This window comes from Ursus maritimus, unplaced genomic scaffold, assembly GCF_017311325.1.
Source record: "Ursus maritimus isolate PB19 unplaced genomic scaffold, ASM1731132v1 scaffold_11, whole genome shotgun sequence".
NCBI lineage: Eukaryota > Metazoa > Chordata > Mammalia > Carnivora > Ursidae > Ursus > Ursus maritimus.
Window position 1 is genome coordinate 70,450,881 of NW_024423453.1, and position 17,418 is coordinate 70,468,298.

Consider the following 17,418-nt stretch of genomic DNA (forward strand, 5'->3'; position numbering starts at 1 on the left):
AGCAGGACCCAAATCCCTTGGAGGCAGATAAGGGAGAGGGCGGACGTGCAAACTTGCACCTGAGCCTCTGGGGGAGGGGCTGGAGCCAGAGCCTTTGGAAGGAAGTGGCCGTTAACTGGGAGGGGAGAAAACATTAAGCCCACCCTCTTCTGCTCTTTGCTCCCTCGTACCCTTCCTCAAACACCTTACACAGGAACCTTATCAGAGAGCCGCAACCTGTAAGATTCTAACTGTATAACATGGGGAAACTGAGGCCCGCCAAGTCTGGAGAAAGAATGAGAGCCTAGTGCCTGAATTACTTGCCGTCTCTTAACACCTTGATTTCCAGGCCAAGCCCTTCCCTGCTAGGCATAGGTCCTCCGGGTCGCCCCCTCCTAACCCTATCCTCCTAGACAGCAACCCCACTCCATTCCTCTTTCGCAGATATAGACAGGGAAACAGAACGCAGGGCCTGGCAGGAACTGCTTTATGTTTGTCCAATAGGACGCGTGGCACCAAACCCCACAGGCAGTGTCAGACCCCACCCCAGCCCTCCCTAGGTAGGAGGATCGGAGGGCTGGCCTATCAGGTGGCTTCCTTCCTCCAAAATGAGAGGGTGGGGAGGTAAAGGGAGGGAACCTTTGCTAGATCTCGCCCTGAATTTGGAGAATGTGGGGCCAGATTCCAAGCAGTCTCCCTGGTGACTCTAGGGCAAGAATGCATCTGGAACAGGAGTGTCTCAGCACAAGGCTTTGTGTGGGCTCCAAGAACCCACACCCCCACCAACACACACCCAAGCACGCTCCCTTCCAGGCCACGCGCCTGTGCCTCCTCCCCATGCAGATACGCCTGAGCCGGCATGGTGAAGGGGATCCCTCATGGCGAGCCACAGCCTTCCCTCGCATTGGCCTTCTGAAGCCCTGGCTGGAGCAGCCCTGTGACCAGAGCTAGGTCAGGGCTTCACCACCTGGACGGTTCTGCACCCCTGCACGACTGCCCACCACCAGAGGAGAATCCTTCCCCTTCGAGTGACGCTTGAGGGAATGGCAAGGGCAGCACGGCCACCCCTCGCTGCCCACCTGACGGGTGAGCAGCTGCCCTGAGCTCCTGAGACACGTGGCTGAGCAGAGTCCACCCTCAGGCTGAGGCCAGGGATGCCCAGCTGCCCTTCATCCTCCGTGGGGGAGTCCCAGCCTCAGGAAGCACATTTCCTGCAAGCTCAGCACTGAGCGTGGCCCTGTGGGAGGAAGGGCAAAGCCAAGAGGCTAGGGGCAGCTCCTGCCAGAGTAGAGATGGCTGGGAGCCATGGTGACCTCCCTTGTGGCCTGCAAGGCAGCCCCTGGTGATGGAGGAGCAAAAGCCCCCACCCCAAACCAGAAATGCGGGATTCAGACTCCAAGTCCCACTCCCAGCCCCCTCCCCTGTCCACGGGTTCTTCATTTATAGAACAAGGAGGACACTACCTGCCTCAGAATTGTGAGGTTCAAGGCGCTTACCCGTTTGTGTGTGAGAATTATCTAGCTGTGTAACTTTGGGAATGTCACCTCCCCATTTCTAACTGAAGGGGTATATAGTAGATGCCCTCTCAGGGAACTTCTAACTTGAATCTTCTCATTTCCGAAGGTATTCCCCCAGATGCAGAAAATGGAGAGGGCACAGCACTGGACAAATTGCAGTCTTATAATTAGGTGGTCTTCCTCCCCCCTACAAGTCTGGGTCACAGGGCTGGGTGCACAGCTGGCTTGGGATGGGGTTGACGGCGCGGGTAAGAGATCAAAGACTGCCCCCAACCTTCTCCTCTGACCAACGGGTTTGGCTAATAACTCCGTCTTCCAAAGACGTTTGCTCCCAGGCTGGGGCTGGCTGTGGAGCTGCGGAGCGCTCTGAAAGCCTCGGCCGCTGGAAGGAGAGCTATCTGCCACAACTCAACGGGTGACTTTCAGCTCGAACCTGTCCAGCCTTTGAAAGGCGTTTGGCAACTCACTGACATGCCCATTTCAGAAGGGTGTCTACTCCCATCTGTTCTCTACTCCCTAGAACACTGCTGGCCCACCCCACTTTGTTACAGGCGGGGATCTGACCATGTTAATATTCCCACCCACCTTTTCCAACCTGTCACTTCCCTGCATTTTTCCAAAATGTTCCCAGATCCTCAAGGTTCAAAGTTCAAACCATTTCTTCTGGCACTCAAGCCTCCCATCTCCCTTTCCAGTCTTTTCTTGGTACCTCTTTCAGCCACTGCCCTAAGCTGAGCATCCCACCTGCACTCACCCCCATCCGTCGGCATTTGTCCACTGCACCTGTCCAAGTCCTGTTTGTCCTCACACACAGGTGGTCTCTGCTCTGCGCTCACAGGGCACACCTCTATGTCCCACATTAGCACTCAGCGCCATGGAGTATGATTTCATTCGTGCCAGCTCAGTTGCTGCCACTTGACTATAACCTTCAGGAAAGCAAGAAAAATGCTACATTCTTCTGTATTCTCGCTGTGCCAGGACCCAGGTATTCACAGAGGGGGTGAATGCCCCTTTTGCAGGCTTTCTCCCCTGTCGTGGGCTACACCTGACAGTAGGTGGCGCCAAGGAGGCCATCCCGTGGCCGACCAGGTGTTCTGGCCTGAAGTATTCCTGAGCCACAGAAAGCCTTGATCTTTTCTATGAAAACAAAGGCAGCCATCCAGGCAAAAGGTGAGACAATTATGTCAAAGGTGTCAATTATGTCAACGGGTGCCTGAGGAGCGAACACAAACAGTCTCCACCAAGATTCCTTCCAAAAAGAGCCAGATAGCACTGTCTCTGAAGGCCAGCTTTGATCTTTTCTGTCAAAATAAAGCTGAGGCTGTGACTCTTTCCTCAGGCTAACTGGGTGACGGGGTGGGTCTGGAGCACCCAGCAGCACCCAGGCACCTTTCTGAAATGTCCTCCTGAATTAGGACTGGGGTGGTGGGTGAATCAAGCCCTAAATCTGGTAGGGGACCTCTGCCCCCTGCCCCAACTCAAACATGCATGAGGGCAGACACACCTAGCACTGGTCACCCATTGTTTTCAGTTTTGTTTTTTGTTTTTGTTTTGTTTTTTTAAAGATTTTATTTATTTATTTGACAGAGAGAGAGACAGCCAGGGAGAGAGGGAACACAAGCAGGGGGAGCGGGAGAGGAAGAAGCAGGCTCTCAGCTGAGGAGCCTGACACGGGGCTCGATCCCAGAACGCTGGGATCACGCCCTGGGCCAAAGGCAGACGCTTAATGACTGCACCACCCAGGCGCCCCTGTTTTTGTTTTTCAAATCAACTACCAGTGAAGCCAGCAGGGTCTCCCAGGGAAGGGGCACACAGAAAACCTTGGCTTGGAGGTGAGGACCTTGGTGGGTGGTGGTTCCTCAGGGTGGGGCTCCACTGGCCTGTCCTTCCCAGGCAAGGCTAACCTGCAGCCCTGTCCAAAGTTCTTTCTGGGGATTCTCTTTCTCAGATGGGTGCAGACAGCCTCGGCCAAGTGCAGGAGTACTCCAGATGTTGCCCCCGCCCCTGCCCACCGGGCTCATGTGGGTAAGTCAGCTGGGCTGGCAGCATTCACCCCAGTAGAGCAAGGAGCTCACTGGTGTCAGTGAGCATGAGACTGTGTCCCTGAGCTGGGTCTGGACAGAATGGACGTCCGGGCCCGCCTCCTGCTTCTCTGCTGCCCGCACTCCAGCATCCCTCCTCCTCTCCAGGCTCCCAGTGAGAAACTCATGCCTCTAAAGTACCAGGGGTTATCCCAGTAAAACTGGCATCTTTATAAAAAAGTCCAGGAGGTGGGGCGCCTGGGTGGTTCAGTCGGTTAAGTGCCTGCCTTCGCCTCAGGTCATGACCCCGCAGTCCGGGGATGAGTCCCACATCGGGCTCCCTGCTCAGTGGGGAGTCTGCTTCTCTCTCTGCCTCTGCCCCTCCCCCCGCTCATCCACGTCTATGCATGCTTTGTGCTCTTTCTCTCTCAAATAAATAAAATCTAAAATAAATAAATAAAAAGGGTCCAGGAGGGGCACCCGGCTGGCTCAGTTAGTGGAGCATGCAACTCTTAATCTTGGGGTTGTAAGTTCGAGCCTCACATCAGATGTAAAGATTACTTGAAAATAAAACCTTAAAAAAGGGGGGGGGGAGGGTGTCTAGAAAGAGCACAACCTTCTGCTAAAAGAAACAAGCCTCTTCAGTAGGGGTTCATGTGGGGGGGTGGGGAAAAAGGGGGGAAAATATGTCAATAAAGACTTTCTAGCCAGTGGTAGAGAGAAGCTCATCTCCAGGGGCCAGGGCAGAGAAGGAGAGGAAAGATCTACTTTGTTTTGTCCATGTATATATTTATAGAGCTCATATGTTGAAAACTTTACAAAGTGAATATCTTTCACCGCTAACCACCCCTCTCTTTCTACATATTTCTCTCTGTGTCCCAATCTGCTTAACCCCTGTTGCACAAAGATATCCGATGCAGCGCCCACCTCGGACTTCGGGGCACCGCCTGTCCTGCAGGGGGAAGTGGCGGGGCTGTCCTCACGCACAGCCCAGGACAGGCCCCAGGCCCTGGCCGCACCTAGCGTGGAGGAAGGGGCCCCACCACCCACCACCACCCTTCCACGCCAACTTGCTATCGGCATGGCCCTGGCACAAAGGTGCCCACAGAGTCGAGGGCGGGCTGAGAGCACAGCCGGGCGCTCAGGCCTGGGAGCCGTGGGTGGGTGGTGAGGAGTAGCGCTGGCGGGCATGCTTCTCACAGTACAGCTCGTCCCCCACCCAGAAGTGCCCGCGCATCTTCAGGTTGAGCCCGCAGTCCGCGCACGTGTAGCAGCCCGGGTGGCGGTAGCGGCCCTCCTGGATACGCACGGCCTGGTTCCTGGGAGAGGGCAGAGCGGTCAGACTGGGGGGGTTGGGTGGAGGTGGGGCGATAGGTATGCCTTTCTTCCCAGGGAGCCTAGTTCCCAGCCCAGAGTCAGGGAAGGTCCCCAAATGTCAGACCCTGACTCCCCAGGCCTTCCTTCAGGACTCTTGCTTCAATAACCCCCCAACCCCCACCCCGAGGACCTCTAATTTAAAAAAAAAAAAAAAGTCATTTTTCCTTTACACAAACGCAGATAAACTGCAGCCTGAATTTTTCGGGCCGTTAATGGAGCAGTGGTTCTCAAAATGTGGTCCCAGGTATGAGGACCCACAGCCTCGCATCCCCTGGGGACCAGTTGGAAATGCGGAAGCCCTGGGGTGCGGGCCAGCGATCCCTCTGACAGTCCTGGGGAGCCCTGCAGCTGCTCTTTGAGAAGCACCCCATATACCACTCTCCTTGCGCCGTCGGCACAGCAGGCAGGGATGGCAGCCCATTCCGCAGGCGGGACACTAAAGCCCGCAGAGGCTGACGGTTTGCCTGCAGTGAGTGAGTCATCTGACCATTAGCGCTGCGTGCAAGAAACTGATGGTGGGGGAGTGGGCTTTCAGCAGTTTGCCGAGAATATGGCTGTATTATGATGCCACCCACTGAGAAAAACGAACCCACCTCTGGAAAACCCACCCCTTTCCAAAGGGGGGGGGGGGACAGCAACATTTTCCAGGAGAGGCACCTCATCTAGAGGCAGATCTCCAGAAGCTTTGAGATTTTTGGAGAGAAATCAGAAGCAGTAGCATTTCTTCCTCCTCTGGGGAGGGTGAAAGAAATCCGGAAGGAGGAGATGCAGCAAGAAGAAGCCAGCAAGGCGTTTGGAAGAAGCCTGAAAATAAGCCACATACACCCCACCCCACCCCACCCCACCCCACCCCCGCCGTGCGCTGCAGAAACCCCCGCCTCCAGGGGCCCTGACTGGCTGCTGTCTGCAGAGCCCTCCTGAGGGCATCCCATGGCCTGCCCCACCCCCCACTGCCCTGCCAGGGCCTGCCCGCCTCCCAGGCTGCCCGTACTCACACGATGCTGGCGCTGCACTTCTCACACGTGTGGAGCTTGGGTGGGGTGGCCAGGGCCCTGGAGGTGGGCAGGGAGGACTGGGGGCTCAGCTGGCTGGGCAGGCAGGCCGGTGTGCCACCTGGGAGGGGTGGGGGCAGACAGACGCCTGAGAGCTCGACCCGGGTTGGCAGCAGCCAGGCTGTCCTTAGCCACGCACACTCCTCCAGCACAGCTCAGAGGGGGCTCCTAAAAGGTGCACTTACGCACGCCCCTCTCAAGGAACACTGGGTGTGAGGCAGGGAGGCAATGAAAGAAGGGAGCGATGGCAGCGGCTCCTTGGCTGAGGCGCAGTTAGCCCAAGCTAAGGCAGCCGAGGAGCGTCTGTGCCGTGTCCACATCCCACCAAGCAAGCGTTTGCCCTCGTGATCCAGTCACGACGATATTCATTAAAAGATGGTAATGGTAGATGATAGCAGCACCGCAAGAGCTTTACACGGTTTTCAAAGGGCGTTTATGGGCCCTGTGGCATGGCAGCCTTGGAACAACACTGAGAAGAAGCACGGATGTTACTGGGCGGGTATGGTCCCTGTTGGCACCGAGGACTGCCAGGCTCCAGCCGTTCCTGACTGTCTGCGCTCCCCCCACCGAGGGGACCCTGTCCGGGGGCGCACCAAGGTCTCCCAGCCCTGATGGACCAGATTCACTCCCTGCACCCCCCACCCCCCGGAACACAGCAGGAGCTAACTGTCAGAGTTGAAACCAGCCACCAGATACGTACTGGTGAGTGTTCCCGACTGTCCCATCATCTGCCTCCCTGAAGCCACGGCCAGGCCAGGCCTCCTCGTCTCTCCCCCGCACTAGGCAATGTCCCCCAACACACACACACTACCACTGCACCCTGACTACCATCTCAGCAGCTGCGCAGGCCCGTCCGCCCCGCTAAACAATTGCTCAAGGGCAGACTGTCCTCGGCCCCCACACTCACTGGCCCATCACACAGGCACCGTAAATGTCTGCCCGATGAACAACTGCATGGCTGGCGAGGGCCCGCATCTCTCTTCTCGCTCCCTTCAGCATCTGAGGCTCTGCCTGGCATGATTTAACAGGCCCTCCTGGGCTAGGGCACTCCTCCACCTGGCACATGAGACCCCACAGCCAGGACTTGACGTCCAAGACCAGGCCCCACCACTCTCTCGCTCCCACACCAAAGCTCTCGGGCTGCCAGCCACCACGGGCCGCGGCGCTCCCTGCCCACCCCACCCCCCAGTGCCCTCTCTGAGGCTGGAACTCCCTGCTGCCATCTTAAGGTCGTTTGTTAAAGTCTTGATCTTTCTTCACGGGTCAAGTCAAATTCATCGTCCTCCATGAAGCCTTCCCTGGAGACCCAGTCCCCACAGGCGCCACCCCCACCTTTATCATTCCCTTGACACTTTCCTTACAATTTTCCCTGTAACTCCTACCAGATGGAAAGCTCCTTTAGTGCAGGGATTTCCCCTCCGTGCCTCCTCCTGTGGTGAGCACTGAAGAAATACTAGTGCAACGTCATGTCCAGTCAGGGTCCAGGGGTCCCGCACGAACCTGCTTCCTACACTCAAAGCCCCTGGGGCTCACCTCTCTCCTCAGCCTCCAGGGCTTCCTGCAAGAGCCGAAAGGAGCTGGACTGCCGGGGGGCGACCCGTGCCTCGCGATTCTCCTGCAGCATCTTGTAGACTTCTGAGTCCTCTTCCAGAAGGCGGCTTCCCCCTTCCGAGTCCACGCTGCAGAGACAGGAGGCAGCAGGGAGTAAGGGTCCCTTCCTGGGTATGAGGACCCGCATGGGGGCAGGGAAAGAGTGCCCTAGGGGAAGGATCCTGGGGGGATTCAGAGGAGAGCCAACTGGGCTTAAAGCAGCCGGGACCCCCCCACACCCTACCACCCCATCCCTCCTCTCTGGAAAGCCCGTCTGTCTCCTGCCCTCCCAGGCCCTCCAGGATTCCACCCCACTCTCCAGGGCCCGCTGGTACCTGAGCCTGGGGCTGGAGGAAGGGGGACCCGGGGAAGGCGGCAGCACCCGCACAGCCGAGTCGCCGGCACGGGTGAGGCTGGCCTGCGGGACAGAGAGGCACCAGGGGAGGAGTCAGCGGCTGGAGCCTTTGGCCAGCACCGCCGTCTGGGCCGCAGAGCCAAGCCCGGCTGTTCCCCAGGCCCAACAGCAGAGGGCTCCCAGCTCTTGCTGACCCGCAGGCCCTCTGCGGGGGCCCATCACCCCAACCCTGCCCTCCAGGTACTAGCGACTGCTCTGCTCAGTCCCAGAAGGGGAGAGCGGCCAGCGCCCAACTGTGGAAGCGTAATGGTTCTGCAAGGAGCTTGGGCAAGGGGCAGAACAGCAAAGAGGAAGTGAGCAGATCCTTTCGCAGTGAGGAGGAGGAAACACAGGGATGGAGTGAAGGGCCCCAGACCCCTCCTAGAGTCAGGGCTGGGGCTGCAGGAGGGACCTCTCTCCTACACACACCTCCTCTCCTGAGAGGGCCCGGGTCTCCTGGCTGCCCCGGAGGTCTGGTTCTGCCCCACGGAGTCTTGCGGGGCCAGGCCCATTCTGGACCCACACCCCAGCAGCAGCCCCCCTCCCTAGGTGTGTACTGTCCATCTTGGGCTCTTTATACCTGCTGTCTATGTGGAGATCTCGCCTTCAGCCTCACTGCTGCTCCACTGTCTGGCCTGCCCCTCTGCACCCACCCCTCCTACCCTGCCTCCTCTCTCCATCGCCAGCCCCCACGGAAAGGGTACCTCAGAGACAACCAGATGGGCCACAGTGCACCGGGCTGAGGGCACAGTTCCCCAGAAGACCAAATTCCCTCCATTTTAAAATCCCAAGTCAGGGACAAAGTACTTGGTCAAATGATAAAACTGCATGAATGTTTCAGCTAAAAACAGAAACTTGAGGTTTTGAGAAGACAACCCTAGACCCTCACCCCTGCAGCCCTCTTTCACAGGTCTCCATTCCTCTTGCTCGTGGTGCCATGTGGCCCGCTGACAGACGGTAAGATGGTTTCCTCAGGAAGGACAGTCAGCACCAGTTACTTAAGAACCATGTCCCACCTCACTGTCTGGGGCCGGCCTGTGCCCAGCGGGTGGGCCGACATCCACCCAGGCTCTCTTCTGCAAGCTAAGTCCTCATGCCGGCCAGAGGGAGGGGTGCTGTCTCACTTCACATCTGCTCACCAAGGCACGTGCCTACCCGAGGTGGTAACTTCCAGTTTCCAGAAGGGCCCCATAAAGGCTGGTAGTGACCTGGGCCTGGGGCTCAGTGCAGCCCTCAGTGCAAGGCCACTGCCACAGCAGAGTGGGGTGGGGGCACCTCTGACCCCCTTCGTGCCCTGGTGGAGAGGAGCCCAACTCCCTTACTGGGAGCAGCTCTGCCTTTCTCCTCCCTCCCTCCCAGGCAGCTAGGGACACCTGCCTTCACAGAAGGAACCTTTCATCCTCAAGTCCAGATAAGCTGCTCACCTGCCCATCAAGAGCTCATCTGTAGCCAGCACCTCTCGAACTGTGTTCTGGTGAACACGGGGATGTTAATAAGTGAGTGGCAGGTGTGTGCGGAGGGGGAAGGGAATCCCAGGAGAAATTTTGTAGTTAAGTAAGTTCAGGAAATTAATAAAATTAAATATATTTCTCATGGGACTTCTTAGAGCCTTTAAGGTGCTAAAAGTACACGGTGGCTCCCAGGAGGGAGATGTGGGACCCTGTGCCTCCCACACCACCTGACCACAGCCTCATTTACAGACCAGAGTGCAAGCTTCATCGGGTTAGGAATTTCTGTTTGTCCACCAGTGCGTCCGCAGAGCCTAGCAGCGTGCCTGACACGAAGCAACTGCTCAGCAAAAGTCTGTTGAAGGAATGACCACAGTCCTCGGGCCAAAGAAGGGAACTCAGAGCATGGGGCCTGACTATGAGGTCCAGAGAGAGAAAGAGGGGCTTCCCAAGGTTAGATGGTACAGGTGGGACTACCCCAAGTCTCCCTGCCACCCAGTCCAGGGCTCCTGTTTATACTACTCCGTAAAACACAGATTGGTGACCCTGCTCCACACCCTCACCCCTGCATCTGATTCGGTAGGTCCAGTCTGGGACCTGAGAATGTGCATTTCTAACAGGTGCCAAGGTGCCGGGGCTGGCTCGGGAGCCACTCCCTGTACCACCAGAACCCCCCTTTGCCCAAGTTTGGGAACCACAAGGGAGAAGGCCAAGATGGATGGACCCTCTCCAGCCATGCCCTGGGCTAAGCGCATTCCCAGCGGGTCTCAGCCCAAAGATCTCCCAGAGAAGCCCCTCCCCACGCCCACCAGACCCAAACACGCCAGGTCTTGCTTGTACACTGCTTTCCCATCTCCCTGGCTTATCATTCTCTAATCTAAACCCTACCCGGTCCTACCTCTGACGTCCAGCAAAATTCCTGACAAAGCCTTCTCAGGCCACCCAGCCCACACTCAACTCTCCCCTCCCAGAATGCCTCCTGCTTTTATAATTAAGACCACACTGTTTAGTTCTTAATTGTTCCAAAACTGCTTTATATGCTTGTCTTATCTCCCCAACTACACTTTAAATTCTTTAAAGATGGGGATCTTATCGAATGCGTCTCTATGCCCACATCGCCAGGCGGGCCACTGATTGGGCCCACAAGGAGTCACTGGCGAGTTCCTGCCATGCAGCCCCCGCAGGAGCCCTCTCCTTCCTTCTCCAGAGCCCCCAGTTTCTAATGCCCTCCCCCAGCCATCTCCAAAGGCTCTGCTTTCTGGAATGCAGAATCAACCGGAGGTAGGATTCCAGCAGCTGGGCCTCATCCCCTTCACCCCAAAGGCTGGACATGCCCCCTCAACTCTGCCCCCAGCAGCTGTAGCCCAGGACTGTTGGCTGCCTCACTCCCTCACTTCCCCACCCCCTGCCCTTAGAGAGGAGAATGAGTCAGAGGAGGAGGAAGGGGGATGGGGTGATGGGAGTTGGGGGCGGGCATGGGGCTTGGAACGGGGAGGAATGTGTTCAGGAGATGCAGCCAGAGCCAAAGGGAACCGTCCCAACAACAGCAGCAAAACGATTTCAGCCCTGGCCCAAGAGCAACACTCAGGGAGGGAGGACGCTAGCAGGAGGGGGGCGGCGGGGAGTGGGAGGACAGGAGGTAGGAGACCACCTGGGACTGGCCACGCAGGGCTGGGGCACAGTAAGCATGGCCCACCAGCAGACACAGTGGCCTCCTGGCCTAGGAGAGGGGCATGTTTGTTGCTGGGAGATGGAGGCGCTGGCTGCCCAAAGGGGACCTGCCCTGTGCCGCCCCCCCCCGAGGGCCACTGGGAACCAGCCAGGGTGGGAGGCTCTCTCCTCCCCCCAGGCACCCTCACCGGGCGGCTTCCGGGGCGGCCCCCGTAGGAGAAGCGGTCAGCAGCAGTGGGTCCCGGGGAGTGTGCCAGGCTCTGGAAACTGAAATGCAGGAAATGGACTGTGCGGGTGCCAGGCATCCCACCCAGCCTGCCTCAGGGACACGGAGGGCGCCCTCAGGCTCCCCTAAACCCAGCTATTGAGACTCAGAGGTCTGTTCGGGACCCTGTGGCCGTCGTGTCCACCCCTGCGCTCACCTGCGGCTGCCCACGGCCTCTCCGGGGAGGGCATGCGGGCTGCTGGGGGGCAGGGTAGAGAAGGGGCTGCCTGGCTGGGGGCTGGAGGACACGGGGCTGGAGCAGGAAGACCGCAGGGAGGACTGGCTGTCCGTGTGCGTCCTCACGGAGCCCTGTGGAGAGAAGGGCTGGGAAGGGGGCACCCATCCCCCACGGCCCTGCCCCTCGGGGCTCCGCCCACCTCAGGCGCTGGACTGCCCAGCAGAAGGCGCCATCCTACCTGGAAGCGCATCGCCAGCACTTCCACAGAGCTCTCCCCGTTGGTCTGCCCAGGGGAAGCGGCCCGGGACCTGCGGAGAGGCCAGAGGGCGGCAGGTCACAGGAGTCCGGGAACGCAGCTCACCTGACCGGGGCTGCAGATTTCAGCTCTTCCCACAACAGATTCGCAAGACTCATAAAATATTCAAAACATGTGGACATCAGGGTGTCAACTTTCAACTTTGCCAGATCCAAAACAGACAACTATTATTAACCACCACCATCATTTCTCAAAGGACTGGGCAATTTAGCATCAATATGTAGAATGGACATAATTTCATAAATTCAGTTTTATTAAAAACTCACAGTATCCCGTCTTTTTCTTTTCTTTTTTCTTTTCTTTTTTCTTTCTCTCTCTCTTTTTTTTTTTTTTAAGATTTTTCGTTTATTTACTTGAGAGAGAGAGAGAGAACGCGGCAAGCAGGAGCAGGGGGAGGGGCAGAGGGAGAGGGAGAAGCAGACTCCTAGATTAGTGTGGAGCCCGAACACAGGGCTCCACACGGGGCTCCATCCCAGGACCCCAGGGTCATGACCTGAGCCAAAATCAGACACTTAACAGACTGAGCCACCCAGGCGTCCCTCTTTTTTTTAAGTAATCTCTCTGCTCAACATGGGGCTCAAACTCAAGACCCAGAGATGAAGAGTTGCGTGCTCCCCCACCTGAGCCAGTCAGGCGCCCCTCCTTTTATTTCTTTTTGTTTTGTTTTGTTTTTTTGGCATTTCATCCAGACTTTGCTGCTGGTCAGCCTCAGTTGGTAGATTGATTCTGGGGGAGACTGCTGTTTCATATAAATAATCCTTCATCTTTCACCCATGGAGAGAGAGAAAGTGCGTTTCCTAAAGCCCAGCGAAGGCTGGGCCAGCTGCCCATTCTCCTCTGCCCAGCCCGAGGCTATCCCCCGCCAGCTTTGCTGCTCATGGCTGGAATGCCTTTGAGATAGTCATTCCCTGGTCCCTTCTGAAGGCTTCTCCTCCATGAAACGAAGGGTGGAGACTGTCCCCCCACCCCATCCTGCAGGACCCAGAGAGCCAGGGCAACAAGCAGGCCCAGCTCCCCACCAATCACCAAGGTAGCCAGCAAAAGAGGTGCCCCCACCTCAGCTCCCCGGGGACCTCCCTCCAAGGCCCTTCCCACTGGCGTCTTAAACAGAAGGCCATTGGAGGGCTGGGACCAGCTGAGGGTGAAGAAAGCCTGCCATGTCCCAACCCCACTACACCATTCCTGGATCTCTGGCCACCTCTAGAGGGGTCAACCAGCACGCAGTCACCACACACCGCACAGCCTCAGCCTCCCCAGGGAGGGGTGTGGGGTCAGAGTGAGGGGAGCTCGGGCTTTGGCTCCAGTCCAAGCATCACTTCCTGCCACAGAGCTTCCGGGCGCTCCTGCGGAGGAGACCGGGAGGTTTAGGAGCAGGCCAGACAAAAGCAAGAAGGGGCAGGGAGTCTTGACCTGCCCAGCATGGAGCTGGAGGCCTGGAGGGACTTGGCCCACTCGCTGACGGCACTGGGTCCCTCTAAGAGGAGCCTAGAGGAACTGATGGTGTCAGCAACTCCCTGCCCCTCTGCCACCCCACTCTGCAGTCTCTTGTGGATTTTGGTTCCCTTCCCAGATGCCATGAGGTACTCTCCACACTCCTCCTCTGGGTCCCACTCCTGCAAACACTCATGAGCCTGAGTGGCATGAGGGAGTCACTAAAGGGGCCGGGACCCTGAAAGCATCATGGGAGCCAGCTTCTGTAACCCTGGGGGAAGGTGGGGGTGAAGCGAGGGCACGGAGCCAGGCCCAGTGAGAGCCCAGGGAGGGGAGGGGTGGCGGAGAGGCAGGAGGCACCTGACTCAGGTCCCAGGCCTGCCCGAGGGTTCTCCTGGCTGGGGGGGTCTCCCAGCATTCTTGCCCCATGACTCACTTTGATGCCCCACCCCAGGGGGCCACCTGTCCCCCCCACACACACATCCGCCCAAAAACCCAGACCTCCTGGCTGAAAACCCAAGCCTGGGACTCTGCCTTCACCTTCACAGCCCAGAGAGGCAATGGGGAGGGACAGAGGGGTTCTATGGGGCATGAGCCCCCACACTCCTCAAACCACCCCCCAGGACCTGAACAAAGGCCACCCCTTCTTGGAGGCAGGGGCCCAGGAAACCCAGCCTAAAGCACACCTTTCCCCTCTTCAACCCACTTCATGCCCACACCCTGTACCCTGCACACTTGGGAACCAGTCAAACCCGGGCATCCAGGTGGTTGATGCCAGCCTGCCCTGCCCATGGCTGCATGCCCAGCCAGGCACTGGGACACCCCTCAGCCCACCCTGCTACAGCTCCAGAGCCTGGACCTTCTCAAAGATGAGTCCCAAGTGCCCAGGAAGGCCAGGTCGGGACTGAGCGCAGGGCGGGGGGGCAGCCACCGCGCAGCAGGCTGGCAGAGCGGAGAAGAATGCCGGCAGGCCCAGCAGTGGTGGAAGGCCTACCGGTCTAGCTGCAGTCGCAGGGGTGAGGGGCTCTGGCGGATCTTGCTCTGGGCCTCAGCATGAAGCATACCCTCGGCACTCTCCCCGTTGATGGCCAGGATAATGTCGCCAGGCCGGAGGTCGGCAGCCTCAGCCTTGCCCCTCTCGGTGACCTGCAGGGGATGAGGAACAAGCGGTCGGAGAGAGCCCTGCTGCGACAGCGATGACATTCCTGTAGGGACGGAGAAGAGGGAATTTCTCTCTGTCCTGCCCAAGAAACACAGAAGTGGATCTGAACCAGGCTGGCCTGAGTCCCCCTTTGTCTCCCTGCCCAGCAGTGTCTGTCCAGCTCATCAGCTAATCCCCTCCAAAAACTGGAGTGGAACCACCCCCCTCACCCCAGGACTGGCATTCTCACAGAGCCTCCCGAAGAAAGGGCAGAATTTCAGGGGCTGTGCGTGGAAATGCTTCTGCATAGAGAGCCCTGCCCGTGCAAACCACACCATGCAGGTAGCTGCCGCATGAATGCTCCCTGGCCGGGCCGGGGTCAAGAGGAAACTGCCAAGGACTTGGGGCTCCTGTTCTGGTAACCTCCCCCAAGTGGCTGCCAGCAGGTATCGGGTTGGTGACCAAGGAGAAGGAGCAGGCCCCGTACTTGGCCCAGATCCCTTTCTCTCCCTAGAAGTCTGTTCCTGAAGGGGTCACCACATCCCCATGGCAATGGGGCCCCGGTTCTCCCCAGGCTAACAGTCCTAGAAGCAGGCCTTCTGACTCCAGAAAAAAAAAGAAAGGTACCTGTGGAGACCAGGTAGACAGAGTAGACCCAAACTCTGGGGGTACCTCCTTAGCTCCTGGAACCAGCCCTTACCTTGGTCACCATGATGGGCGTGTGGAAATCCCTGCCCCCAGTGATCCGGAAGCCCCAGGGCCCTGGCCCCACCACATCCACCGTCAGTGCCATATCTGAGGAAGAAAGGATGGAGACCCTGGAAGGTGGTGGCTGAAGCAAGAGAGAAGGGATGACAGGTCCAGAGAGCAGCCAGTTAGGGGCTGGGGGGTGGCGAGGGGGAGGGTAGAGGAAGTGACTAACTCCTCCCCCCCCACCCCGTTTCACTTCCCCCCACCCTGGGAAGCCATGACTCTGAGTTCCCCCTTCACCGCCACCGCCACCTTCTTCAGCGGAGCAGCTCCCAGAAGGCAGGCTGTTAGGGTGCCTCACAGGGCTTGCTGGATGGAGACCAGGCGGGCAGGGGCTGGCAGGTGGCAGGAGATGTCACCGTTTCCTGCCTCTCCCCCCTCCTCCACCAGCAAGGCTAAGTCCCACCAGTGCTTGCTTCCTGTCCCCAAAACTGACTGCACAAGGTACTTCCTCCCCACTCTGGGGGAGGGCAGCACTCTGCGAATAGGAGTGACAGCAAACACACAGGGGTGATGCCACCACAGACTGTTCAAGGAGTTGGCTGGGTGGGTCCAGGGTCTTCAGAGGGGCCTCCTGGCTGCCTGCCTAGCCCCTGGCAGTGCGCTGCAGGTAGACAAGACTAGGCTTCCCACCTCCTCCAGGGGCCTGCTGCCCTCTGAACAGCCCCAGCCAGAAGGACGGGCTCATCTGCTAGCTGGGCACACCCACCCCCTGGCAGCCGCGAGCAGGGCGAGCTGACTGATGCTGCCTGCTAGCTGGGGCCACGGGCCTCCCATCTACTGCCCCCTCCACTGGGCAAGGGAGTGTTCTTGCAGACCCAGCCCTGCTAGGATTTCCTGAGCCTCTAGTTACGGAGCCAGGAGCCAGCCCAGGCAGGAAGCTGTAATGCCAGCCCTGGGCCACCACCCTGCCCAGCACCCACCCTGGGGCTGCCCCTGGGGAGGCCCGGACACTGCAAGTGCTGTCGGAATCTATCAAGGACACTAGGGCCACTTCCTGTGTTTAAGAGCCTGGGGAGAGGGCACCCAGGCAAGAAGGGCTGTCTGCTCTCTCCCTGGTCCTTGGCTTCGCCTTTTGCCCAGGCCTAGCCCCCGTCCCTGCCCAGGTCCCCAGGTCCCCTGGTCCCCAGGCCGGCGGTTCACAGAGGCTTTGGATTCTCAGACCTTTGAGCCGGCCGGTGGACTCCGCGCCCCGGGCCACGGGGAGGTGCCCAGCCCGTCGGCCCGGCTCTCCCAGTTCTGGCGCCTTCTACGCTCCGAGGCCAAAGTACCCGCGGGCCGGGCGCTGGAGGAGGAACGCCTGGGATCAGGAAAACCCAGCACGCGGGGAGCACCGGCCTCCAGGCGAGGCTGCAGGGAGAGGGGCCGTGGGCGGAGGACGGAGCCGGGGCGCTGAGAGCAGCGCCGAGGGGGCGCGGGCGCGCCGAGCTGCGAGGTCTCCGTAGCCGGGAAGGTCGCCGGCCGTGCGGACGGTGCGCAGGTGGGCGCGCTCACCTGGCTCCCGCTTACCCGTCGGGCTGGAAGGCCAGACCCGGGAGGGAAGGGAAGGGAAGGAGGGAGGGTGAGGAGACACCGCCGCTGCCGCCGCCACCGCCGTCTGCCCGACTCTGGGGAGAGCCCGCCCGGGGCTCCAGGACCTGCCTCCGCCCATGTGATCCCGGGGCCGCCCCTGCCGCCGCCCCTGGCCCGGGAGGCCGCCTCCTCCGCGCAGCCCAGCCCCGGCGCGGCCACCTGGCCCGTGCCCTGCTAGGGTGCGCGGGGGTTTCTCTCCCTAGAGCTCCCTGGAGGCTGCGGTAGTCCTCCCCGAGGTGCCCTTCTCCTCCCAACTGCTCCGGGAGGGCGGGGGAGGCGTTCCGGTGACGGTCGCGAGCCCCACTGCGCAGACAGCTGAGGCAGCCGCCCCCTGACGCTCTCCCAGGCCGGCCGCGCCCACCCGCCTTCACCCGGGCCCTCGAGCACCCCCACACCCCGCGCCGGGGCGGAGGAGGGCCGGCTGGGTCTGTCTGCTGTCCGCCTGGCTCCTCCGCCCACTCGCGGCTCCGACTCCGACGCTGGCGCGGATGCAGCCCCGACACCCACAGATCCCAAGCCCGGGCGGCCCCCGCGCCCTCCTCAGCTCCGGTCCCCAACGGTGGCTGCGGGCTGCTGGGCTCTTGGGGCTGCGACAGCTTCCCTGCCAGAGATGCCTCGCAAGCCCGCTCGGCTCAGGGCGACCTTCCCGGCCCAGGAGCTGGGGGGATCCTGGCTGGCGGTCGCCGGGCACTCTCCTGGGCTGATGCCTTTTCCAT

The 17,418-nt window shown here is 59.6% G+C and overlaps 1 protein-coding gene across 8 annotated transcripts; it reads right to left on the reverse strand.

Annotated features, from left to right (window-relative positions):
* Positions 1-4,285: 4,285 nt before the first annotated feature.
* PDLIM2 (PDZ and LIM domain 2) lies at positions 4,286-16,756 on the reverse strand. 8 transcript variants are annotated; one of them, XM_040626526.1, is made up of 10 exons: positions 16,295-16,756; positions 15,081-15,175; positions 14,234-14,385; positions 11,731-11,800; positions 11,472-11,623; positions 11,238-11,316; positions 7,872-7,954; positions 7,480-7,625; positions 5,890-6,007; positions 4,286-4,836 (listed from the first exon to the last, which is right to left on the reverse strand). In XM_040626526.1, the coding sequence occupies exons 2-10, from the start codon at positions 15,171-15,173 to the stop codon at positions 4,659-4,661; spliced, it is 1,071 nt and encodes a 356-aa protein (XP_040482460.1). In that variant the 5' UTR covers positions 15,174-15,175; positions 16,295-16,756; the 3' UTR covers positions 4,286-4,658. The 8 variants fall into 8 exon arrangements, with proteins under 8 accessions (XP_040482460.1, XP_040482461.1, XP_040482459.1 ...); XM_040626527.1 differs by having other exon boundaries at positions 15,081-15,212; XM_040626525.1 differs by having other exon boundaries at positions 16,640-16,751.
* Positions 16,757-17,418: the final 662 nt, after the last annotated feature.